Here is a 27,540-nt window from a genome sequence, read left to right on the forward strand (position 1 = left end):
TTACCAGGTAGCCCACCTGAGGGGTCTCCAGGAGCCCCAGGAAGGTGAACCCTGCAGGGGACAGACTAGGAGCCTGACTGCAGCACTGACCCTCGGGAGGGCCAGGGAAGCCCACTAAGGAGGGCACGGTTCCCAGAGAAGCCCACCCAGCCCCAGAGCCCAGACATCTGAGCACTGACGCTCAGACGCAGGCACGGAGTTTCCCAGACAGAGGCTAGGCCTGCACCCGGGTCTCCACGACCCAGCGCACACAGAACAGTCAGGCCTAAATGTTCTCATTGTAAAAAGTGCATGGTCAAGTCTCAACATCATCAGTGTAGACTTAGAGAGGTCTAAACCTACCATGGAGAAGGAAATGGCAACCCACTCCAGTATTCTTGCCTGGAGAATCCCAGGGATGGGTGAGCCTGGTGGGCCGCCATCTATGGGGTCACACAGAGTCGGACACGACTGAAGCGGCTTAGCAGTAGCAAACCTACCATGTAGATGGAACTTGGTCAGGTTCAAACTAGTTTAGGGCTGGTCTCCCAGGAGGCACAGGTCACACACATGCAGGGTCTCTCATCATTGGACAGGGGGCTTACCTTCTTGTGGGAACTAGGATCTACATTTCTTGAAGAAGAAATCATCACTCGGCTCCACACTTCACCCACACCAGGAAAGAAAGAATCTTGTCATTAAACATCTCAACAGGCAAAACAACATTACCAATTTCTCTAGCCACATGATGGTCAGGATCCAGGGGAGATCCAGGAATTTCTTAGAGTGCAGCCCAGTGTCCTGTAAAGACAGACAGGAAGTGACCTGATTCCAGCATCCCAGGCTTCCAGCAGGAGGCGACCACACTAGAAGCCTCTGAAACAGTATATTCTTTATCAGAATAAAAATATATTGTTGAAATTGCAAGCATACTAATTATTATTTGCAAACCTAAAATATTGTTAAGAGCTTGGCACCCTAATCATTGCAGTTCTCACTGGTTCCTTTGTATTCAGATTTTCTGGGTAGAAACAAGCCATCATTTCAAATTAGTTTCTTCTTATTCTGTTATTTGTTGTTATATGAATGAAAGGTCAAATTTGAAAAAAAAAATTAGAATTTTTATGCAAAAAGTACTGACTCAAAGAGCCCATAAGCTGCATGTACTTTGCCTTCTAATAGTTTCATTTTCCTCCCTGAAGAAACCTGAACAAATAGCCCTCCTGATTTTGTTAAAATTTATTTATTTTTTAATTGAAGGATAATTGCTTTACAGAATTTCGTTGTTTTCTGTCAACTATCAACATGAATCAGCCATAGGTATTCATATGTCCCCTCCCTCTTGAACCTCCCTCCTACCCCCCTCCCCTACCTTTCTAGGTTGTTACAAAGACCCTGTTTGAGTTCCCTGAATCATACAGCAAATTCCCATTGGCTATCTGTTTTACATATGGTATTGCAAGGTTCCATGTTACTCTCTTCATACATCTCACCCCTGATATTTTTGCTTCTCTGTTCAAACTGAGCTAAAATGAAATTGATATACCTATCAACAATTAAGAGTTTTTCAGTTTTGAGATGTCATACCAGAGTAACAGGGACTGGAGAAAATGGAACGCTCCTACACTACTGGTAAGCAAACCACATCGTTAAAATAAACTTTTGGGTGTTGGTTCAAGTACATACCAGAATATTGTCTGAAATGTTAGTCACTTAGTGGTGTCCAACTCTTTGTGACCCCCATGGACTGTAGCCCTCCAGGCTCATCTGTCCATGGGATTCTCCAAGCAGGAATCTTGGAGTGGGTAGCCATTCCCTTCTCCAGGGGATCTTCCAGACTCAGAGATTAAGCCCAGGTCTCCTGCATTCCAGGCATATTCTTTACCATCTGAGCCACCAGAGAAGCCCAGAATATTGTACAGACCCCAATTAAAACTGTCTAAAATTCTCACTGACAGGGTCACCACCTTTGGGGATAAGGATGTCCTGCAGTCTTCTGGAAATTCCCCACAGCAGCAACCTTAAAGGTTTTGCTTCTGAATACTTAATATTCACAAAAATTGCTGGGCTCTAAATGACACTTGATATCAAGAAGTCTCCAGAGCTAAAGAATAAAAGATGCAAAAAAGGTCAAACTATCAGAAGAAAATACCAAGAGATAAATACAGTCTATAAGTTTTTCTTAAGAAAGCACAGAAAAAGGTTTTCAGGTGAATAATTAGACACAGGACAATCAAAATGACAACAATGTATGGCCGTGGAGAAGTCCAAAAGATCACTCTCAAAAATTCTAGAGACAAAGAACGTGAGAGTCAGGTGAAGAAAAAAGACCCTTAGATAGTGCTGGTGAATGTTTATTGGTAATGTTCATTGGAGGACATATGTAGATGTGCATTTTTAACAGCTGAGACAGACAGACCCTATAATCTGGCAGCCCAACTGCTGAGAGCGTATGTGGAGAAAACCAGATTTTAGAAAACTTGTGCACACAAGCACACACTGCGGCAGTTCACAAAATAGCCCAGATATGGAAGTAAGCAAATGTACATGGACAGACGAATGGATAAAGAAAAAGGAATATACGCATGCAAAGAAATATGGTTCTGACTTAAAAAAATGAGATAATGTCAACTGCAGGGACACAGATAAATCTAGAGGTAATATCATTGGGTAAAGTCAGTTAGATGGAGAGAGGCAATTATTATATGATATCATGTACAGGAAATAGGTACTCACTGCATGCGTGCATGCTAACGTGCTTCAGTACTATGAGCTTATTGACATGTGAAATAAACAGTCTTAGGCAATAAACTTATGGTCACCCATGGGGAATGGTGGGAAAAAAGGCATAAATTAGGAGGGAGGAAATAATTCATACCCACAAATACATAAAAAATAAGTGATCAACATGGGCCTACTTGAGAAAGTGTGTTGGACTAAACACACTGTAATAACCTACATGATTAAAAAAAACCCAAAAGATGAATATATACAGAAATAAGTATAACTGAACAAGATTTTGTACACCTATAACATAACCTTGTAAATCATTTTTAGTCCAATTAAAAATACATATTATTAGGGGAAACAAAAGTATTAAAGCTTTGGGTGGCTTCTTCTCACATATTCCACTCTAGTTTACAAATGCGCTCTAAGACTACAACTCAGGCCTTGGATCCCATAGTAATAAAACTTGGGCATGAAGGTGTTCCTCTGCCTTGTGTCCATTTTTCAAAACAGCAACCTAAAAATACTGCTCTAAGTTACTTCATATTCACAAGCGGTGCTGGGATCTAAATGATACATGACCTTAAAAAATTTTCAAGGGAATCCCATCAAAACAAGTTAAAAGTTGGCAGACTTTCAAGAAAAATACTTTCAACTGTAAACTCTCGTCATACTGTCTTAAAAAATACCTAAGTTGCTGAACATCGTGACCTATGAGAGATGTGTGAGCCAAGAGCATAATGAGGGATCACTCTGCACCAGTGTGAAAGGCCATTGTGAACATTCTGCAGAGAAGAAACAGTGAAAAGGCAGAGACTATGGAACCCATTTATGGTGCTTGTAGCAGGTAAAAGATAAAAACAGCATAGAGATGAAAATGGAACTGCCTTAAAAAAATAAAAATAAAGCTACTATAAGATCCTGCAGAAGCACTCCAAGGAATATTTGAGAAGAAGACAACATTTTGAAATGCACATGCAACCGAGTTTGCACTGGACTACACTTTACAATAGCCAAAAAAAATGGAAATAAACATATTGTCAACGGGGAGATAAATGGATAAAGAAAAAGAGACCCATGTACACAATGAAACATGACTCTGCCAGAAGAAAATGAAATAATGTAATTTTCAAGTACATTGAGTTTGTTCAGACACATGTCCACTGAGTCGGTGATGCTATCTAACCATCTCTTCTACAGTTGCCCCTTCTCCTTTCACCTTTGATATTTCCCAGCATCAGGGTCTTTTCCAATGAGTCGCTCTTCGCATCAGGTGGCCAAAGTAATGGAGCTTCAGCTTCAGCGACAGTCCTTCCAGGTTTGATCTTCTTGCTGTCCAAAGGACTCTCAAGAGTCTTCTCCAGAACCACAATTCAAAAACATCAGTTCTTCAGTGGTCTGCCTTCTTTATCATCTAGTTCTCACATCTGTACATGACTACTGGAAAGACCATAGCCTTAACTATACAGATCTTTGCCGGCAAAGTGATGTTTTTGTTTTTTAACACACTGTCTAGGTTTGTCATCGCTTTCCTGCCAAGAAGCAACAGTCTTCTAATTTCATGGCTGCAGTCACCATCCACAGAGATTTCAGAGCCCAACAAGAGGAAATCTGTCACTGCTTCCACCTTTTCCCCTTCTACTTGCCATGACATGATGGGACTGGATACCATGGTCTTAGTGGTTTTAATGTTAAATTTTAAGCCGGCTTTTTCACTGTCCTCCTTTGCCCTCATCAGGAGGGTCTTGAGTTCTTCTTCACTTCCTGCCATTAGAGTGGTATCATCCACATATCTGAAGTTGTTGAAATTTCTCCTGGCAATCTTTATTTCAGCTTATAACTCATCCAACCTGGCATTTCTCATGATGTGCTCTGCATATAAGTTAAATAAACAGGGTGACAACAAAAATAGCCTTGCCGTACTCCTTTCTCAGTCCTGAACCAGTCAGTTGTTTCATACAAGGTTTTAACTGTTGGCTCTTGACCCGCATACAGGTTTCTCTGTATGTGGAGACAGGTTAGATACTCTGGTATTCCCATCTCTTTAAATAAGAGTTTTCCACAGTATGTTGTGATCCACATAGTCAAAGGCTTTAGCATAGTCAATGAAACATAAGTAGACGTTTTTCTGGAATTCCCTTACTTTCTCTATGATCCAGCGAATGTTGGCAATTTGATCTCTGGTTTCTCTGCCTTTTCTAAACCCAGCTTGAATATCTGGAAGTTCTTCACATAATGCTGAAGCCTAGTTTGGAGGGTTTTGAGCATAACCTTACTAGCATGGGCGTGTGTGAAGTTGTTCAGTCGTGTCCAACTCTTTGCGACCCTGTGGACTGTAGCCCACCAGGCTCCTGTGTCCATGGGATTCTCCAGGCAAGAATACTGGAGTGGGTGGCCATTTCCTTATCCAGGTGATCTTTCCAACCCAGGGATCGAACCCAGGTCTCCTGCATTGCAGGCAGATGCTTTATCCTCTGAGCCACCAGGGAAGCCGGGAGATGAGTACAATTGTCGGGTGATTTTTGAACATTCTTTAGTACTGACCTTCTTGGGGACTGGGATGAGGATTGACCTTTTCCAATCCTGTGGCCACTGCTGGGTTTTCCAAACTTGGTAACATTTTGAGTGCAGTACTTTAATAGCATCTTTTAGGATTCTAAATAACTCTGCTGGAATTTCATCCCCTCCACTAAGCTTTATTGGCTAAAAATAAAGTGCTTAGTGCTTCCTAAGGCCCATTTGTTGACTTCACAATCCAGGATGACTGGCTCTGAGTGATAGACTACACCATTGTGGTTATCGGGGGTCATTAAGATCTTTTTTGTACAGTTCTTCAGGGTATTCTTTCTATCTCTTCTTGATCTCTTCTGCTTCTATTAGGTCATTATCACTTCTGTCCTTTACTGTGCCCATCTTTGGATGAAATATTTCTTTGATATTTCCAATTTTCCACGTCTACTGACTAAAAAAAAATCACCTATCTATGTACCCACTAGATTAGGCACCAAGTTTGCCACAAAACTTCCTGTTTATAATCTAGCACTAGCCCCCAAAATAAAGAGCTTGTGAACATGCACTGCTACAGAAGAACAAAAATTCTGAGCTCAATACTCTTTTTTCCTTAAACAGTTTGCTCTAAAAAAATTCTCTATAGCATCCTTAGGAAGCTCTTTGTCCCAGATATATAGCCATGTGGCTGTCAGGTGTCCTCTCTGCCTCTATCCTGCCCCCCTTTCCACACAGCAGACACTGTACTCAACCCCATTTCAGAACAGGAATAATTTATTTCTATGAATATGACTTTAATAGTATTCCATAAGTATTCAGTAGTCAAAGTTTTCTGCAAATCAAGAAAAAAGAATCCAACATAATCAGCAAATATTTTGTGTGTGTATACATGTATATACACACATATAATTTTAAAAATCTCTTTCCGTAATTTAGTTCTGACTTCTAAGTGACAGAAGCAGTGAAGGACTCGATGTTGAAGAACCCTGTGATAAGGCTTTTTCAGGATGATCAGTTTCTTGTGAATTATTCATCAGGCTTGCTCCAATTCCACAAGGACTCCACCACAGTCACTAGGATGGAGAAAGATCACTGGTTTTCCATGTGCTCCTATTTTGGCCTCTTCACTTAAAATACGAATCTTCTTTTCTTTCAAATCCATCACAGCCACATTTATATTATCCACCTTGAGAAAAGGAAATAAACAAGAACACATTTGAGATCATAAAAATACCAAACTATAGTATCTTAAGACATAGAAGAAACTTTGCAAACGTGTGTCTAACTCCTCTGCCGTTGGGCAGAACCATTCTTTAACCATCACAAAAATAAGAGTTTGCTAAATTTTCCTAGGTGAGCAACCACAGTGCTTAAGCATTTTCTCCATTAGTAAACATTTCTCCTTAGGACCTAAATGATGTCTGCTTCACTTCATAGCATGTTCTTGTTGCAGCACTATTGATGATTCTTCACAAGCTATTTTTCCTAAGAGTCTTGGCTTCCTCATTTACAAGAGAGAGATGAGGTCCACCATATATATAGCTAAGAATTCAAAATGAGATAACAGATGAGAAGCTTTGAGCACAGTTTGTAAAAGGTACTCAACAGATATGAGTGCCTCCCTGATCTCCAAACCTCTCATCTGCCTAACTGGTTATTACTTTTATTTTGGCCATGCAGTATGACATGTGGGATCTTAGTCCCACGACCAGGGATCAAACCTGCGCCCCTTGCACTGGAAGAGGGATTCTTAACCATTGGACTACTAAGGAAATCACTGGTTATTACTTTTGAGATCAGAACTTCATATACATGAAAATCACTATTAAACTGTCACCAAAATATCTTTCACCATTCTTGAAAAATCCAGACATGTATAATTCTGCAACTCTCTTCTAAGCCATTTCTATTTTCTTCATATTTATTGGTAGTCTAGAAAGGAGCAAATATGTCTCTAAATACTTGATGCAAGAGTGATTTTTCTCATTTCTGAGGGTTTTTCAGGTGGTTTTAGTAAAAAGAACCCACCTGCCAATGCAGGAGACATAAGAGACACAGGTTTGATCCTTGCATCAGGAAGATCCCCTGGAGGAGGACATGACAACCTACTCCAGCATTCTTGCCTGGAGAAGGTCATGGACAGAGGGTCCTGGAGGACTACAGTTCATAGGGTCACAAAGAGTCAGACACAATAGAGCGACTTAACACGTACCTGTCTTAGAAAGTCATCCTCCTAGACTGGGAATCCAGTAAGTGGATAGAAAGGGATAGTAAGAACCCCTTCATTCTGAGGCAGTCCTATCACCCTGGAGTTTAATGATCTAATAGCTTCACAAACAATTAAAAAAAATACAAAACCCCAGAGAGGATAACATCCATGTATCCAAATATAGACTTAACAAATGTTCACATTTATACAGACTTATTTTCAAAGAGCCAAGGATTACATACTGCCTTTAACTGGTTGAACATGGATGAGGGTACCAAATGTTACTAAAAATAAACTATAATTTCTTTAAACAGATTACATTCTTTCTGAACACAAGCGCTCAGTAGAGGATACGCAGTAGGTTCTCTAATATGTTTGCAATGTGAACTGAATAAATACTTGTGTTCACGCTGGAATCCAAACCCCCTCTTTCCTGGACTGAGAGTGGAGCCTAGCTATTAATTATGTCATTTTTTTAAATCAAGAGACCTATCCTACCAAAATAATGTAAATCAAAGCATAATTAATACTGCTGATATTCCAAAAGCAAGTTTTCAAAACATGAACATTTATGGATAAAGCCTCTCTAAAGAGACTGTTCTTGTCTAACATTTTTTTTTCCCAGAAATTGTTAGCAGATGCAACTGAGAAGATGTGAGAAATCACAGTCGGTAACTGAAAATGTATTGCCTTTGTAATAAGGGTCAAGTTATTAAAACTTTAAAGACAGAAAATAATTATAATACTTAGCATCTATATGGAAATTCTTACTTTATAAAGTCTTGTCACTTGCTTCTTCTAATTGCCTTGTGACAAGGAAAACAGTGTATTCCTACTGCACAGAAGGTGCACATGATCAGTAAATACCATAGCAAAAACGCAAATCTGCTTTGGCCAACTTCAGCGGATACTGACAGTTAAATCCAAACTTCAGTGAGACATACTTTCATTATGATTTGCAGTTTTCTAGAGGGAAAGAGACTATATCTATAGATCCATCTTTGAAGAGGACCAATATTACTATGATTTTTTCCAGTAGTCATGTACAGACATGAGAGCTGGGCCATAAAGAAGGCTGAATGCTGAAGAATTGATGCTTTCGAACTTGGATGCTGGAAAAGACTCTTGAGAGTCCCATGGACTGCAAGGAAATCAAACCAAATTGAAGAAATTTAAAAAACATAAAAGATATTTTAAAAGAGAAATTTACAACACCAAGGATTAAAGTAACTAAATACCTCAATGCAGACATGGTGCATCCCTCCAGCCTTGTTTTTCTTTAGGAATCCTGCAATTGGACTGTCACTTCCCAGTGGGTGCAACAGCTCCATCTTGGTGTTTCCTAGGTTGACAAAAACGACGGACACTCCATGCTCTGGAAGAGGGACTGGCTCACCCACCTCGGCCCCCAGAACATTTTTATAAAATGCTCTGGCCTTTTCCAAGTCTGGCACTGCGATTGCAACATGGTTGAGTCGACCCAGGTTCCATACAGGGACAGCCCCTGGATACGAGGACAGCGATGCAGAAGTTCTTACTGTTGAAACTGGAGTCCGAAGTCTGGGGAAAAGCCCTGAAAAATTGAACTGCCATTGACATCCCTCTTTTGAGAACTGATGTCTTTCTAAAATTAATTTTTAAAAATACATGTAAAAATTATTTACTCATTCTTTTTAATTAGGGAAATTAAATCAGAGGAGATAAATGAAAAACATACATCAGAATTATTCATCCTGCTCTGAAATAACTGTCTGGAATTAAAAGGCTAATTCTGAACTTTTTATTTGCTGTTGCTTTGTTTTTGGCTGCACCATGCGGCTTTTGGGATCTTAGTTTCCTGACTGGGGACTGAACTCACACTCTTGGCAGTGAAAGCAGAGAGTCCTAACCACTGGACCACTGGGGAATTCCCTTCTGTGCTTTTTAGATTCAGGACAAAGGATGACATTTTTCATACTAATTTATATTTATCAATAACACTTAAAGGAAAGTTGCATATCACAAAGAATCACTCATTACTCTCTGTATTTCATAAAGCATAAGTTTGAATGTGACAGTGAAATGACATGCATTTAATGATGCGAGCAAGGAATTTTCTTCTCTACCTACAACCAATTTTTTTGTATTATATTCTGTAGTAAGTTAATGAAAGTCATAACTATAAGTACCTTTTAATGTGTACTTTATTTGGATGATTATCAACTAAAGAAAATATCTCATTAGGGGAAAAAACAGGCGAAGATCAAGAGGGTACTTAAACCTATGAGAACTTTCTCTGAGTGAGTTTAATTGTTCTTTTTATAATTTTGAAAGACTAGAAGCAGAAATGCCTCTAAATGTGAAGCAACTTTGCAACTGGAAATGGAAGCAGCCTGCAATGTGTTCTTCCCAAAACACTGGACTTTAAGAACTGGACTCCCCCCAAGAATGAAAATCACATATAAGTATGAGGTCTAAATATAATCTTGCAAAACTACATCACTTAATAAACAAGTATGAAATAGCAAATTGAAGAACACATATTTTATTTTTATTTATTAGGCTGAGCCAGGTCTTAGTTATAGCATGTGGGACCTTTCGTAGTTGCAGCATGTGGGATCTAGTTCTCAGACCAGGGTTCAAACCTGGGCTCTTTGCATTAGAAGCTTGGAGTCTTAGCCACTGGACCACCAGGGAAATCCCAAGAACACATAACTTAAACAAAGGGTTGTTAGTTTTTAATGAAAAACACTTTAAATAGCACCTAGTATCACAGAGCTTTGGCTAACCTAAAATTATTAATAATTTCCCTTTACTAAAATTTTTGATTGACAGGGAAATTAAAGTGGCACCATTTGATTTGATTGAGGACAGTATGGTCTTCCTAGTCGGGAAGGCAGTCTCCTCAGCCACAGGGGGAGGGGCCTGGGCCTGGAACGCTTCACCAAGTGACACAGAGCCCACAGCCTGAGTCACTCTTATCACCTTGTGGGGCCTCTCCCTCACTCAGGATCAATGACTGCTCCTTTGTACCTGCTTAAAGCGTGACTGTCACACCTGTCCTCTGCAGGGAGGGGACAAGGTTCCTTGCACTGTGGCACTGTGGCAAAGGGGAGCGTGTACAGGCAAAGTGTCCTGCCCTAGCCATAGGGAGATAGACCTGCTGGCCGTGGGGGACAGACATCCACTATTGATGTCATCTTGCTGTGTCTTCTCCACACACTGTCCCAACTGGTGCTTGTGTTCTCCTTGGCGACTCCAGTTCTTTGGACTCAGTGTATCACCATGAAATTTAATTGTGCTCCAAGCCAGTACACACATAAATATACCATTTAAAGCAAATTTCATAAAAAGAATACCTAATCCTTACTAGATGGGATGAGTTCTAATGTTTTCTCTTCTATTTTATTTTAATTAAAAAAAAATACTGGTCCTACCCGCTAAATATCTGCCTTGCTAGTTTCTTGTAAAAATTAGGCATTTGATGTAAAAAAATATACTACTACAGTGCAAGACATATATAACTGGCAAACAATAAATTTGGCCATTCTTACTGTTAATGACACACAGTGACTGCTGGTTCAGTGGCAAGCAGGGTTCTGTGGAGACCAAGAAGCCATATGAAGGGCATAGTGAATTTTAAAAATGCTAACAACCAAGAAAATCATCGGTCAGACTGCAGAAACGGCCCAGTCTCTACACCTTCTCCACACCGCTGGGATCTTTCACCCGTGGAGGACAGATCCCATGGTGTAACACCTCACTGATTTGACCTTTCTCCCAATAAAGACCTACAAGTTATCTTAACATTAGAGTTATGCAACAATACTACCACACAATCTTGCTTACGCAAACTGTGATCACAAATTCTGAAACGGGAGTGCACCGTGAGGTGGTCCAGCTCTGCCTATTAGTTTTGATGGCCATAAATTAGAGGGAATAGTCATAGTTCAAGGGAGTACTTTAATAATCTTCCCACTTAGAGGGGGGAAAAAAAACTGGTCTGATTTTCTTCCAGGTCACAATGAGTGGCAAAGCTGGGTCTCAAGTCCAGGTCTGTCTGACAACAAAGTTGATGTTGTTCAACCATGATGTTTAATTTTCCCATTCTACTAACATTATGTACCATTTTTTTTTAGCTGAGCTGTGTGGCATGTGGGATGCTAGTTCCCCAACTAGGAATCAAACTCATGACCCCTGCATTGGGAGCATGAAGACTTAACCACTGGACCACCAGGGAAGTCCTTCTTTACCATTCTTTGATTCTCAGTTTTTAATATCTTTAGGGTAAATCCTACGAATAATATCTATTTTCTAAGAAATAGCTTTCTACGAGATGAGATGACTGTTTTGTGAGTATTTTTTCATGTATATATCACCTCTTTAAACTGATCCAGGGTTGAGACAGTTACAACTATTATGGTGCACTTTGTATAGGGCTCATCACTTAGATTTGGTGACTTGCAATGGTAGATGTGTAAGACATTTTCTGACTGTAAGAAAGACTATGTTGTTGTTGTTTAGACGCTAAGTAAGTCATGTCTGACTCTTTGCAACCCCATAGACTGTAGCCCGCCAGGCTCCTCTGTCCATGGAATTCTCCAGGCAAGAATACTGGAGTGGGTTGCCCTTTCCTTCTCCAAGGGATCTTCCGAACCCAGGGATGGAACCTGTGTCTCCTGCTTGGCAGGCAGATTCTTCACCACTGAGCCACCTGGGAGCCAAAAACAGTGATCAATAAAGTACTTGTTCAGTTAGAGAGACGACTTTAAAGGACTTCAACTGTAAGTTTCAAGACAGCATTTTCTAGGAGAAAAACCTAACATTATTTAGGGTTCATGCCTTTGAACACTTTTTGAAGGTGCTCAGCTTAAGTATTTGTCACGAATGTTCAGGAGTAACTCTGAGATATCACCACTTGGCAACTCGTTCCTATCAGGGAATTTCAGATTAAGAGAAATAGTTATCCCTGATGAAGGATGAAAAAAAGAAAAAAAAGGAGAAAGTAGATGAACTGGGATGTCAGAGAACTTGAGGGGTTTTGCTTCTTTTTTAATGGTGGTGTAGAGAACTCAAGAAACCTTCCACATCCGTCTGCTGCTTTCTTCCCTGGCTTTATACAAGATCATGAATATCTTAGGGTACGTGGGAAGAAGACACACACCTTCCATATTCTTTACACAACTGACCTTCCAGAGTGGGCCGGGAGTTCAGCCTGCGTTTTCACTGCTTCTTCTGGTTCCTCCCCCGTCTCTCACTTGTCCCTCTGCCATTTACCATATTTGGGTCTGGCTCGGCCTGGCTGCCCCTTAGCCGGACGACCCCGCCTCCAGGGCCACACAGAGAATTGCTGACCGTCAGACGCAAACACAGAAGGAAATCCCCAGACTAACCCGAGGAGTCCCTGGGAAGCTCTAAAGGCTCTGACAGCAGCCAAGGAACGCGCCTCGGGAGCAGACCGCAGCAGACCCAAGTGTGCTGACCACACGCGGCCTCTTCACGCCCCGGCCTCCCTTCCCGCGGGTCTCACCCCTCGGACAGCCCCGATCCCGGAGTATTCACCTGCGGCGCTCGCGGCCGCCACCTTCAGCACTCGTGCCATTTTGGGAAGCATCTGCTATTTCCAGACTTGCAGTTCCGTGGGAGGGGCGACTGTGCGGCACGGGGCGGGACAATCGTGCTAGGGGCGGTGCGAGAGGCCGAAAGGGCGGAGCAAACGAGGCTAGGGGCGGGGTGAGAGCCCGGAGGGGCGGGACAACCTGGCTAGGGGCGGGGCGGGAGACTGAAAGGGCGGAGCAGACGAGACTAGGGGCGGGGCAACAGCCCGGAGGGGCGGGACAGACGAGGCTAAGAGCCGAACAAAAGCTCCGAGGGGCGGGGGAGAAGAGGCTGGGGTCTGGCGAGTGTGCAGCATTTGTGTGTGTGAGGGGGAGCAGGCCCTCTGTTTTACAGCACAACGTACTGAAGTCACCTAGAGTGCATCTAAAGCAGAAACTTTAGGAGGACTCGACACCTCCTGTGGGCCCCTCGGGAATACAAAACAAAAAGTTTGGAGACGTTTCATCGAGCTGACCAAAGGCAACTTTCAGTTTCCAGCCCCGCCCCCATGCGCAAAACGAGTTAAAGTTCTCGGGCCGTCATTGGCTGAGGCTGGAGGTGGGTCCAGAACCTGTGCGCCGCGGAACCTTCGTTTCCTGGCTTCAGTCGCGCGGGGGCGAATCTTTGAGGCCTGGTTTCCGGGCGGTGGCTCACTTCCTTTGCATGCGGCACTGTCCCGAGCGGTAGTCAGCCATGGCCCGGCCAGCCTGGCGTCGGCGGACCCTGGAGCGGTGCCTGAGGGAGGTCGGTAAAGCCATCGACAGCCCAGAGTGCTTCCTCACGTAAGTGCCCAGATCTCGGGCTCTGGTGTGGCGCAGGACTCGCGTGGGCGCGGGCTGCGGGCTCCCGGCAAGTTCCAGATTAGGAGAAGGGGAGCTCTTTCCCTTACGTTTCAGGTAGTTTGCGCTGTCCTGGCCTGTCACACTTCTTTAGATAGTTAAGAGCTATGTTCTGTGGGTCTCCCAGTTCTGTGCTGCTGAACTCAAACTAACCTGGGTTATTACTGTCTCGAGGTCTTCATGCCCTCATCCTTCGCACAGACGCACCGGGTGGCGTGCCCTTTCTCACATCTGTTCCCACAGCACCCAGTGCTTACTTACTCATCATCAGACTTTATTGAAAGTACTAACTTGCTTATCTATCCACCCCACGACTGAGCCTCTTGAAAATTTGAATTGTCTTTAATCTCTTCCCAGCACAAGCTCTTGGTGTTTTTGTTCGAAGACGTATAGAGATCTTGTATTTCACGCCCGACCTTTCCCTTGAACTCCAGGCTCACAGTCAACTAAAGCCGTACACTCAGCATCTTAGATTCAGTCTGTCCAAAATAAACTGTTGCTGTGTTTGCTTCCTATCCTCTGCCCTCCCTGAGATCCTTTCCCCATCCTTTCCACCTGCCTTCCATATCACATTGTATCTTTACAGTTTTTCAGACGCAAACCAAGCCACTTCCTCAGTGTCTTCCTTTTTCTCCATTCTACATCCAGTTCATTAGCAGATCTTGTCAGTTACATCTCCAAACCGTATTCTGAATTTGATTATTTGTCACCATTTCTGCAGCTCTGATCCCAGCACAGTTGTGCATCCTTTGTCTGCTTCAGCCTCCTGATCACTTTCATTTCATTCCTTCTTCTTGGCAGGCCATCTCTCCAAGCATAAGTCAGGTCATTTTGCTTCTCTGCTTTAAAGCCTTAATTTTTTTTTAAGATTTTAAAATATTTGTACTGTTTCATTTATTTACTTTTAATATTTACTGATTTATTTGGCTGCACCAGGTCTTAGTTGCAGCACTCGGGATCTTTAGTTGCTACATGTGAATTCCTAGTTGCGGCATGTGGGATCAATTCCCTGACCAGGGATCAAACCCAGGCCCTGTACATTGGAAGTGTGGAGTCTTAGCAAGTGGACCACCAGGGAAGTACCCAAAACCTTTGCTTATGAAAATGACAGCCTCTTATCTCTGAGGCCTGCATGATCTGGCTCCCACCCAGCTCTCTAACCTTCTCTTCTGCCTCCTTCACCACACTCAAGCCAAGCGGGCCTTTCTGCTCCTCAGAATCACCAGCCTCATTTCTGTCTTAGGAAGTTTGTTCTTGCTCTTTCTTCTGCCTGAAATATGTGTCTCCAGATTTTTTGTCAGACTGTGATCTTATAGCTAGGTATCAGCTCAGGTATCACAGCTATTCTATGACCACTTTTGCCACAGCAGGTGGACTGACTAAATGGAGAGGCCTGTGATATAGCAGAGTTGAGAATTTAAGGCTAAGATACACTCCATCCATGCTCAGTCATGCCTGACTCTTTTGTAACGCTATGGACTGTAACCCGCCAGGCTTCTCTGTCCATGGGACTCCAGGCAAGAATACTGGAGTAGGTTGCCATTTCCTCATCCAGAAGATTCATTCTTTATCTTTAGGCAAAGAGGTTTGTAGTGGGTTCCCTGCCTGAAATCTAGCAGATTCAGAGATACTGGGTTGTCACCTTTTATATACTAATGTAACTCTTGGGCAAGACAGTACACTCTTGGGGGCCAGAATCTATACTTAAAATGGAGATTTCATCGTGCCATGTGCCGCAGCCTGGAAGGACCTAGAGAATATTATGCCTGTTGCAGTCAGTCATAGAAAGACAATTGCTGTATGTTATCATTTACGTGTGGAATTTTAAAAGAAATATAGATGAATGTATATAGTAGAACAGAAACAGACTCACAAATATACAGAACCAAAAAAGTGTTGCTGGGGGTGGGGAGCCAGGGCAGAGGAGGAAATAGGACTGTGGGATTAAGAGATACCAACTACCATGTGTAAACTAGATGAGCAACAAGGATATATTGTACGGCAATGGAACATTCTTGGCCATTAGCTTCTAATAACTTAATGGAGTATAATCAAAAATACTGAATCACTGAAATTAATATATTTAAAGCAGTACTTCAACTTTTAAAAATTTTGATTTTGCACAAGAGTTGGGCCTTTTTTTTCCTTTCATTTCTGAGTGCTGTGAACTTGTTAACTATAACTATAAATCTCCTAAATCTCATTTAACTCCTTCTCCCTGCCTCTTAACAGCATTCAAGGTGAACTGGCATCAAAGTTTACTTCTTTAACAAAAGTACTTTATGATTTTAATAAAGTACTAGAGAATGACAGGAAACATGGGAGTCCTTTAGAAAAATTGATGATAAATAATTTCGATGATGAGCAGATTTGGCAACAATTGGAACTACAAAATGAACCAATTTTACAGCACTTCCAGAGTACAGTTAGTGAAACCATTGAAGATGAAGACATCAGTCTTCTCCCAGAGAGTGAAGGGCAGGAGTGTGAAGAAGATGTGATGGAGCTGGAGGCTGCTGGCCAGGAGGACCTGAAACAAGATTTAGAGGAGGAGGAGGTGGAGGAAGCAGAGGAAGAGGAAGTGTCAGACCTGAGTGCTGATGATCCTGAAGCAGATGAGAGAGCCAAAAACTCAAGCAAATTGGATCTGAGGAAAAGCCCAGATTTCAGCGATGAGGACTCTGATCTTGATTTTGATATCATCAAACTGGAACGTCAGAGCAAGGTGCAAAGCAGAGTGCCTAGGAAACCAACAGAAAAGTCCATCGTAGATGATAAATTCTTCAAGCTCTCTGAGATGGAGACCTTTTTAGAAAACATGGAAAAGGAAGAGGAACACAGAGATGACCAAGAGGAAGATGATATTGATTTTTTTGAAGATGTGGATTCCGATGAAGATGAAAGAGGACTGTTTGGAGGCCAGGATCTTAAGGTAAAGTTTGGGGAGAGGACAGAGTGTTCTTTCTGCTTCATCACATGAGATGGGGTTCTGTTTCTCCAAAAGAGGGTTAAAAGACTTCAGAATTCACCAGAGGATCAGTGAGATATTTAGATCAGTTTTTTTTTAAAAAAAGAAAGGGACTGGAGAAATTAAAGCAAAGCTATCATTTCCTTATCATGAAACACTCCTTTGTAGCTTCAGAATCACAGTCATACATGTTACGGAGATTCAGAATTTTCCCTCAAACATGGATTTTCACCAAGCACTAAGAATAAGAATGAAAGAAGATATTTGTATACTTTATGTAGTCACAGATGTTTTGGAAATACTTGTAGTTAGAAGATTTTGAGAGAAGATTGTGGTGCTCTGTCTTACCAGTTATAACTGAATCTGTGCTTCTGTTCAGTTTGCTGTGGTCTAATAGTTCTTAGGGTTTTGTAGTAGTGTTATTGTTGCCGACTTCCCCTATACAGTATGCATACACATTTATGCGTGATTTAATGTATTTTTCTATCCTTGATTAAAGGTTTTAAAAGTATTTTTGTTTTAGTCAGGTAAAAGTTCCAGAAACCTGAAATACAAAGATTTCTTTGATCCAGTTGAAAGTGATGAAGATGTAGCAAGTGTCCACGATGATGGGAATGAACTGGCTTCAAATAAAGAGGAAGAGATTGCTGAAGAAGGAGAAGAAAGCATTTCTGAGACGTGAGTATTTTGAGTCCTTTACACTGTAAGCTGGAGCTGCCCAGTCATCTGTGTACTACTAGTCATCAGATGTGACTGTCCTTAGAAGTGGGATTCTCTAAGGTCAGACAGTCTCAGAATAGCCACAGGAAGTCTCCAAATTTGAAGGGACGTCAGAGACGACCTAGTGCAAATCAGTGTGACTGGCAATAGCAGGCAGACCTTCCTTACCAGGAGCTCTGATATGTTTTCTGTGCCAATAAAAATACCCTGTTGTTACTTAGATGAGATAAGTCTGTATTATAGATTGATAAATAATTTGTTTTCTATATATTGTACACTTTGTTCTGTTTTACCTAAATACTGGAAGTTCTTAGTATTTAATTGCATTGTCTACAAAAGAAATTTGACTGCTAAGTTTGTTTCTTTTTGATATTCTGATGAAAACTGGTATGCTTCCTTTCATAAGTGTTTTGGTCTCATAGGGATGAAGATGATGACCTTGAAGAAAGTGGAGACAGTAAACAACATAAAGAAACCTCGAAAAGAGTGACCTTTGCTCTGCCCAATGATGAGGACACTGAAGATACAAATGTCTTAAATGTACAGAAAGACTATGATGAAGTCAAATCCTCTTTTGAAAAAAGACAAGAAAAGGTAATAATTAGCAAATTTAAGGGATTTTTAGATTATGTTTAACAGTGACTGACTACCAACTAATCTGCCCTGGTTTTCTGTGTGTGTGTGTATGGCAGGGGGCTTGTTTTTTTTGATGGTACACCTAATTATCCTTTAAAAAAAAAATCTTATTGCTCTCTGTGTCAGTGCTTCCACGTGGGACGCAGCCAATTTACAAAATTCAGTGCTGCCTTTCCCCACCTGTCGCTTTCAGTATGGAGCCCATGTGTGCTGTCTTTATACCTGAGACAGGTTTTTTCCTAACTGGCTGTCCTATGAGCCTCTCCTGGAAACCGCTTCAATTGCTTGTATCTGTGAGGTGCCGTCGGAGAAGGCAATGGCAACCCACTCCAGTACTCTTGCCTGGAAAATCCCATGGATGGAGGAGCCTGGTAGGCTGCAGTCCATGTGGTCGCACAGAGTTGGACATGACTGACGGGACTTAGCAGCAGCAGTGAGGTGCCGTGCAGCCAGAATTCTAATTAATAACATCTCAAACACGTTTTCCAAAGTTGATAAAAATTATTTCCTTATGACATACTGTCAGACAAACAAAATGTTGTTTGAAAATAATAGATATAGCCTGGCTCCAGACATTGTGCTTTATCACTTAACTGTCTTAAAATCATATCACACAGCTTGAAATGAGAATAAGTAAATAACCAAAGATATCAAGGATATCAAGAGCATTATTTTAAAAAGAGAATCTGAGTTAAACCTATGATTATCAGATTGTTCCCTGAAGAGAAAGTCTTTAAGGGGAAAAAAGTGAAAGAAAATGAGAAACTTGTCCTTGAATTAGTGACCTTCCCTTCTTACACTGCCACAAAAAAAATAAAGTGGCTTTAGTTTACTGGGGAATTGTATCTGGCCTTCAAGAAGTGGATAATTTAGTACTGTTTGATCATTTCCCTCATATGAAGAGTGAAGCTTCCAAATTGTCTTCTTGTGAAGCTATGATTACATGAATACCCAAACCTGACAGGTAACCTTGTAACACGCACAGTCTCATTTGTGAATAGTGATGTAGAAATGCAAAATAGTGCAATGAAAGAGTAACGTTACCACAGCTATGTGGGCCTCATCCTCTTGATTCAGGATTAGGAAATCTATTAATGTAACTTAATACTTGTTACAGTGGGTTAAGGAGAAAAATCATATAGTCACCTCCATATGTGTCAAAAAAAGACATTTAGTAAAATTCAATATTCATTCCTAATTTTTTTTTTACTTTTAGTGAAACATAAGCGTATCTAGCCAAAATCTGCCATCCTGCTTACTGGTAGAATTCTAGAAACGTTGGTTTAAAATCAAGAGTAAGACTTATTTCCATTACCACTGTTACTATTTCCACTGTTACTTAAGATTCTTATAGAAGTGTTACTCAGCCAGGGCAACTATGAAAGAAAACACTAATAAGAGATGAGAAAACCGAAATGAAAGCTTTCATATTTGGAGAGAGAACTAGAAAAACCGAGCAGGTGAACTAGAAAGCTATTAGGAAAAATAATTTGGTATGGTTACTGAAAATGCTGTCTTCTTGTACACCATTAAGTCATTATAGATGCCACCTCTTTAGACATTAGAGATAATTTGGATTGTGGGTGTGGATCAAGGGGGTAGTATATACGTGCTCAGTCGTGTGTGACTCTTTTGCCACCCCCTGGACTGCAGCCCGCAAGGCTCCTCTGTTCATGGCATTTCCCAGGCAAGAATGCTGGAGTGGGTTACCATTTCCTCCTCCAGGGGATCTTCTCAAACCAGAAACTGACAGGTGGATTCTTTACCACTGAGCCACCTGGAAAGCCTGGAGTCAGAAGGTTCAGGCTCCATCAGATACTGATGCTCTAATAAAAAATTACTTAGTCTTGGAATGCCCTAATAATTAAGTTGATAGTGGCTTGTGAATAAATAAAATAGGTCAGTTTCACTAGAATAGAGCCCCCAGATGCTTCTGGGAGAAGTGAGTAAATAGTAAACATAACATTTCAAATGAGTGCGGAAAAGAGGTCATTTACAGCTCCTTATCCTACCTCCAGATAGGTGTAGAAGTCACTATTGCCATCCTTAAAAAATGCAAAGACAAAGCGGGATTTTTTCAGAAACAATGCATTTCTTGCTCTCCCGCTAGTAAAAATATTAGTTGCTTTTACTCACCTGTATGTCTAATTCTGTTTCCAAATGTGTGGTAACTCTTCCTGTCTCTTTCTCAGATGAATGAAAAAATTGCATCTTTGGAAAAAGAGTTGTTGGAGAAGAAACCTTGGCAGCTTCAAGGAGAAGTGACAGCGCAGAAGCGGCCCGAGAACAGCCTCCTGGAAGAGACCCTGCACTTTGACCACGCCGTGCGCATGGGTGCGTGTGCCCACTGGGCTTCCATGGGTGTTCACGTACCCTTTTCAGTGGTCTTCATACATTTGGAATAATATTTCTTTCCCCCAAACTTTTTATTTTAAAAACTTGCAAACATACAGAAAAGTTGAAAACTAATACAGTGGACAAATGTGTGCCATTCTCCTGGGTTTGCCGATTGTTAACCTTTGGCCATGTTTGCTTTCTCCCCCTGTTCACGTGTGGCTGTGTGTGTGTGCTTTTTTCCCCCTGAATCATTTGAAAGTAAGTACCCAGGATCATGACACTTTGGTCTCGAGTACTTGTACTATTTTTTGAGAACTAGAACATTCTCCCGTACAGCCACAATGCCACTGATCCATCAGAGAGTTACTACTGTACTGGTGATGCCTAATGTGTCACCCATAATTAGAGTCCTGCTGCTGATGTGTTTACAGTGCCTGCTGTTACTGTCCAGTGATTAAATTGTGACTCTAGCCAAAATCCCTGACCATCTCATTGAATTCTTTCTTGTACCCATTACATCAGAATGAATTTTCATTGTATTTAGTGCAAAAAGGAGTGCATCCCCAGGTGCACAGGTTAAAAGTGTTAGCATTTATCACTGTGTGTACTTTGTAGCTTTGTGGTTCTCAAATTGCAGGGAACATCAGAAAAGTTAGCTAACACACACATTAGTGTCCCTTTCCCCCCATTTCTGATATGGGAGGTATGGGGTGGCCCAAGAATTCACAAAACCACGGGTTCATTTCTATCTACCTAACAATATACGTTCTGTATCCTTTAGCACCTGTGATCACAGAGGAAACCACTCTCCAACTAGAGGATATCATTAAGCAGAGAATAAGAGATCAGGTCAGTAAGAATGAAATTTAACTTAATTAAGAGTTCACTGGCATTTTTAGAAATAGAATATTTTGGGAGTAGGAATAACACTGTTTTCCTAGAATATTTGTTCCTATCAACTTTTTGTTTAAAAGCCCTAAGTCTACCCCAAAGGTATCCTTGACCTTTGTTGTGTGAGGTACTGTCCTTGCTAGCACCCCAGAAAGAAGGGTGTCCTTCCTGGGGAGAGCAAAGTAGCCAGAGCCCCTGCCATCCCCCGCAACCCCCAGCCTTGCTAACCTTTCATGTGGTGTGGGATGAAGCTCTGGAGGGCGACTGGGGTCTGGTTTGACATGCTCACACCCAGGACCCTTGGTCTAGGCACCGTGTCTAGTGTGACATATGAAGGGTCTAGTTTTCAAGTGTGTAAAACCTACCAAAGAGTTTTTGTTTAAAAACTGATCTTATTTTGTAAACTTAGAGTAAAACTTGGGTATGGGGCATGTATAGCAAGAGAGGACTTTGTAAGATATGTATGTTTAAAATAGGAAGGGTTTGAGGGATGGGTATGATACACAGAGGATCTTTTCCTTTGAAATGAAGCAAACTCTTGTCTTGACTATTGGACAAACCACCATGGGGAGCTGTGGAATTCAAATTGGTAACCAGCATTTAAAACAAAAAAGGACACTTGAGTGATGCCTTCTCTGCTTTGAGAAAATGCCTTCCTTTTGGCTGCAGTTTGCTTACTCTGTGATGATAATCGGTATTCCAGAGGAAGAGGCCTAAGGGACCCTAGAAAGAAGTTACAGATTTTGTCTGTCAATTTATGTTCCATGTGCCTTTCCTGTTTCAGGCTTGGGATGATGTCGTACGCAAAGAAAAGCCTAAAGAGGATGCATTTGAGTATAAAAAGCGTTTAACACTGGACCACGAAAAAAGTAAACTGAGCCTTGCTGAAATTTACGAACAGGAGTACATCAAACTCAACCAGGTGAGGAGGCCAGTATGGCAAAGCCATTGCCATTCAGGGAGGAGATGAAGAGAACGAGTTCTGTGGGTTCTACCTACTGCTTGAGAGGTGAGAGAGACAGAAGTCCTGAGCTGGGGTCACATTGTGTAGTGTGAGGCAGCGTGGCTATAGGAGCAGAGGGGCTGTAGTGCTCCCACGGAGTATCACTGGCTAGGGGTGGTTTGCAGTCACTCTTGGTCCCCTGGTACTCTCACAACTAATTATTAACTTTCCAGCAATTATTACAGCTGAATAATACTCTGTTGTATGTGTGCCACAATTTATGGATCCAGTTTCAACAGTTGATGAATATTTGGGCTGTTTCTGCCTTTTGTGAATAGTGTGTCCGTGGACATACATGTATATGTATTTAAATAAGTGTATGAGTGAGTACCTCCTTTAATTCTCTTGGGCATATACGTAAAAGTGGAGCTGCCAGGTCCTGTGGTGATACTCTGTTTAACTTCTGGAGGCACAGGCAGACGTGTTCCTGCTGTGACTGCACCATTTTACATTCCCGCCAACAATGCCTAACTATTAAGGGCACTAAATTGTAAGTTCTAAATGTTAGCAGTTTGGTTGTGACAGTGACCTTACCTTGGGAAGTGTCTTTTAGCTGAAGCCTGAGGACGAGAAACTGGTGATGCCCTCATGGGCCTTGAGTGTTTAGTCCTGTGTCGCCGCTTTAGTCTGATGATGTTGAACTGATTTTCTCAGCAAAAAACAGCAGAGGAAGAAAATCCAGAGCATGTAGAAATCCAGAAGATGATGGACTCCCTCTTCTTAAAGTTGGATGCGCTCTCAAACTTCCACTTTATCCCCAAGCCAGTAAGTGTGTGACATCTCGGGGAGTAGATGACAGATGAGAGACTCACTGTTTGTTTGGGTTCAGAATGCACTCCTGCAAGGTTTACCATGAACCACACGTTGGGCCTCCCATGGGGAAGGCTCGTGTCTGGTCCCAGGACGGATCTGGACCCCCCAGCTGGTCCAGCCTGACTTCGATCTCCTTGGCGGTCCCTGCCAGACCCTCAGTCTTAGCCACAGGCTCTCCTCCTTTCCCACCCTTCTCTCTGTCTGGTCTCTGGTTGTGTTTTCACTGTGTGATGGACTTGGGGGTGTGGATGGTGTCTCTTCCTGGCATGCATCACTGCCTGCTACCTTTCGGGTTAGATCCTTCATGTGCACTAGCTCAGCCAACAGACTTCGCATCTCACATCTTAAATAATCTCCATGAAGTATGTTATACTTCTTTAGGTTCACAATTTAAGTGTTTTACATGAGGACCACTTCTGACTTCCTATCAAATGTGTTGTCTCTTTCCTAGCCTGTTCCAGAGATTAAAGTGGTATCAAATCTGCCCGCTGTCACCATGGAGGAGGTTGCCCCCGTGAGTGTCAGTGACGCAGCCCTCCTGGCCCCAGAGGAGGTCAAGGTGAGAAGACAGTGTCAAAGTGTCTGTTTATAAATTGGTCGTTTATAGTCAGATCTCTATTTAACATCATTTTCTTTGAGCTTATAGTGTTTATTCTAACATATCTGAGCAGTTCCCACCTATAATCAAATTAATAATATTATAGAATATTCAAATACAAGTTTGCTATAATCAGATATTATTATGAGATGTAGGTTTGAGAAATATTGTAAATGCTGATTATAAATATCTAGCATCAGTATCTTGTTATAATTCAGGTTGAATATTAGAAGTTTGAGGTTGTTAGATGTTTGCTAAGATGTTAGACTTGAAACAAATTGCATGTTATTTAGCAGTGCTTTGATATTAGCATTTTCCCCTTTTGCTGTGTCCACATGAGGCTTATCAGTCCTGGAACCATGGTCTAGAACAGAGTGTGGGTCTAGGAAGAGCTGGGCATACCACACACAGGACACCCCTGCCTTGTGTACTTGGGAACCCTCGCCTGGCACAGGGGTGGTGGTTTCTGCCAGGGCCTCATCCCCCCGGCAGCCTGGCAGCAGAGCCCTCCGTTTTTGTGCTCACTTGCTTTGCTCCACCCATACCCCACCTTCAGAGCCTCTGCCTCCTACCCTAGGCTGGGCTGGAGTGAAGGAGAAAAGAGAGAAAGTGGACCTTCACCAGCTAGATTTCCTGCCCTCAGCGGCTCAGAGCTGGGCAGCCGTAGGCAGGTCCCTGGAGCCTAGGATGGGGTCTGCCTGCTTCTCCAAGAGGGGAAGCCTCACACCCGTGCTCTCCAGGCCACCTTTGTGAAGGAGTATGCAGACCAAACTGTTACCGTCAGAGCACACGTCACAGGTCTTACAGTGTATCCCGGGTCTTATACCGCTTCCCAGGTCTTCCATTGCTGAGTGGCCAGAGCCCCTCAGAGCCCGCGTGCGCTCGGGCTGCTTCTCACACTTGGGCCACAGTCCGTGCAGTTGCTTCTCTTACAGTTTCCGAAGTCATTAGGTTAGATTAATGAGTGTGGTGTTGGTGGTTTTTTAATAGGAGAAAAATAAAGCTGGAGATATAAAAACAGCTGCTGAGAAAACAGCTACAGACAAGAAACGAGAAAGGAGGAAAAAGAAATATCAAAAGCATTTGAAAATAAAGGAGAAAGAAAAGCGGAGAAGACTTCTTGAAAAGAATAACCCAGACCAGGCAGGGAGATACACCAAAGCAGCAGCCTCTGAGAAGCTGAAACAGCTGACCAAGACGGGCAAAGCCTCTCTGCTAAAGGTGAGGATGGGGAGGAGAGCTGTCAGGGGGCTTGAATACAGGGCCCATGGCACACTTTAGGTGACCTGGGTGTCTAGTGACCAAGCTCACCCACAAAGGGAAAGGGAAGGGAGGGGAGGGGAGAGGCCGTGGGCACTGGCTGTGTTACAGCCTAAACCTTGGGTTTCAAGTGCAGGGGCTCATGGTCACCTGACATTGTGAGACCACTGTAGTCGTATAAAATGTGTATAATACTTCTGCTCTAATTGGTGCAAGCTGTCATAATTCTGTCTAGTTCTTTTCCACATTTACACTGTGATGCCCTGTTGTAGTCATTTGGTTTTGTTCATCTTTAAGCATAATACCTTACAGCATGACTTTGTGTTATTTCTAATTGCAGGATGAAGGTAAAGACAAAGCCTTAAAATCATCTCAGGCATTCTTTTCTAAACTACAAGATCAAGTGAAAATGCAAATCAGCAATGCAAAGAAAACAGACAAGAAAAAGAAGAAAAACCAGGATATATCGGTTCATAAATTAAAGCTGTAATATATTTTGCATATAATGTAAATACTATTTACATGTGTAAGCTTATATTCTGTCATGGTTCAGTTTTGTAATAAAATGTTTGAGAACTTTTCTTCACACAGACTACAGATGTTTGAGAATAGCAAGCCTTCCTCTGGGTGTGTGAGGGGACCTCTCTTCCCAGCGACCCCGCACAGTAGGCCTGGCCAGGGAAGGGGCCAGTCTGCAGGCTTGGACCCGTCCCCCATTCCCTGTCACAGCCAGCTACCCACAGCAGAGGTCCTCGCTTGTCTTCAGAGGGCCTTAGTTTTCTTCTCCCACAGCCCTGCCATCCTTCCACAGGACAGTGGGGTTTCCATGGATGTATCTTACATCCTTCTCCTTGGGAAGTGATCTCGTGTTGCGTGAGCAGAGGCTTATGAAGGCTGGGGAGTCCCATCCCCATTCAGGTGGGAGGAGGCGGGTGATATGGCTAGGAGAGAAGTGAGTGTGTCGGGAGGGCAGACTGGTGGCCCTCAGAGCCTTCCATGACCACTATGGCGCTCCCTGTCTTGACCTCCCATCCAAGGAAGACAGTCTTTCATCTGTTAGGGCCTCACATTACCCTTTTGGGAGTAGAGAATGAGAACAAAGCTGACACTGAAGCAGCAATGAGCAGTGTAGGAGGGTTCCTTTTTCTCCATACCCTTTCCAGCATTTGTTTAGTAACAACACTCTTAACCCCACTTACCCCCTCAGTTCTGCCTCACCTCTCTGCTCTTCACAACTAAACCTCTTGAAAGAGCCGTCTAGATTTTTAGGTTTAGTCCCTGAGGGCTGTGAATTAAACTGACAATAGAAGACAGATTAACAGGAGAAAGTATTCATGTATTGTAGTATTACAAAAGAAGCAGCTGGGTAAATGGTTAGAGATTTATACACCTAACTCGTCAGGGAAAAGAAAAGCAGGTAGGGGTCTAGAAGAACAAATGGGAGATAAGTTTGTGATAATGTTTGCAAATTCAGGTGCCAGGGGTCTTTCCATCTTCGTAGCCATAAAATGCCCCCAGAGAGGGAATTTATGGGAGGTTTACTCTTGGTCTCCTTCCTGGTAGGAAAAGCTGCCCCAAAGAGGGAATTCCTGGCAGCCTTCTTCCCCTCTGAAAACTGTCGCCTGTTAGAGGTCAAGGCACAATTACATATGGTTTTGAGACACAGATCTGTACATTAAATGCTGTATTATTGACAGTTTACACATCTAGATTTATGCATGAGAGGGAAGTGGGTCATGGACCATCATGATTGAGAAGGAAGCTTATCTCCTAAGGACTTGTGAAAAAAGGAGGTCTGATTAATGCTGATACAGAACACACAACACTAATGCAGAAGCCCAAACTGGGAAAGACATGTTTAAATTTTTCTCATCTTGCCATAAAACAGGAATTTCATTTAATCTGTACTTGCCTTTTAAACTCTCTATAATTTATGTATATTTTTGTTTTTTCTCTATCTTCCTTCATCAGAATGTATTCACCACAAAAGCAGGATTTTTTCCCCCTCATTTCTGCATTTGTTCTGTTCACAGCATCAAGGGCTTTACCAGGCATGAGGTTGGCACTCAATGCCATTCAATTTGTCGGTGAATTCCCTGTTCACGTCCCTTTTCTCTTTATTTATTCATGCATTAATTCTGCACACATTTATGGAGTAATCACACAGTGCTGGCTGCTGCTGTAGGCAATGGTAAGGGACCACAGACAGGCGCCCCATTCTCAGAAAGTTTCCATTTGGGTCCCTTGGGGTGTTAGAACCAGCTGAAATCAGCACTCAGTTCAGTTCAGTTCAGTTGCTCAGTCGTGTCCAACTCATTGAATCCATGAATCGCAGCACGCCAGGCCTCCCTGTCCATCACCAACTGCCAGTCTACCCAAACCCATGTCAGTTGAATCAGTGACCTCATCCAACCATCTTATCCTCTGTCATCCCCTTCTCTTCCTGCCCTCGATCTTTGCCAGCATCAGGGTCTT

At 42.4% G+C, this 27,540-nt stretch overlaps 2 protein-coding genes across 2 annotated transcripts; one reads left to right on the plus strand and one right to left on the minus strand.

The window, feature by feature from the left end:
* Positions 1–5,995: 5,995 nt before the first annotated feature.
* On the minus strand, positions 5,996–13,039 carry MCEE (methylmalonyl-CoA epimerase). The gene is made up of 3 exons (XM_068991415.1): positions 12,965–13,039; positions 8,662–8,996; positions 5,996–6,400 (listed from the first exon to the last, which is right to left on the minus strand). Exons 1-3 carry the CDS (start codon positions 13,014–13,016, stop codon positions 6,248–6,250), a joined length of 540 nt encoding a protein of 179 aa, XP_068847516.1. The 5' UTR covers positions 13,017–13,039; the 3' UTR covers positions 5,996–6,247.
* Positions 13,040–13,674: 635 nt separating this feature from the next.
* Positions 13,675–25,555, plus strand: MPHOSPH10 (M-phase phosphoprotein 10). The gene is made up of 11 exons (XM_068991346.1): positions 13,675–13,782; positions 16,072–16,771; positions 17,331–17,485; positions 17,950–18,121; positions 20,356–20,497; positions 21,282–21,349; positions 22,176–22,313; positions 23,049–23,159; positions 23,659–23,766; positions 24,796–25,026; positions 25,406–25,555. The coding sequence occupies exons 1-11, from the start codon at positions 13,694–13,696 to the stop codon at positions 25,553–25,555; spliced, it is 2,064 nt and encodes a 687-aa protein (XP_068847447.1). The 5' UTR covers positions 13,675–13,693.
* Positions 25,556–27,540: the final 1,985 nt, after the last annotated feature.

The sequence above is a fragment of the Capricornis sumatraensis genome, chromosome 19 (genome assembly GCF_032405125.1).
Source record: "Capricornis sumatraensis isolate serow.1 chromosome 19, serow.2, whole genome shotgun sequence".
NCBI lineage: Eukaryota > Metazoa > Chordata > Mammalia > Artiodactyla > Bovidae > Capricornis > Capricornis sumatraensis.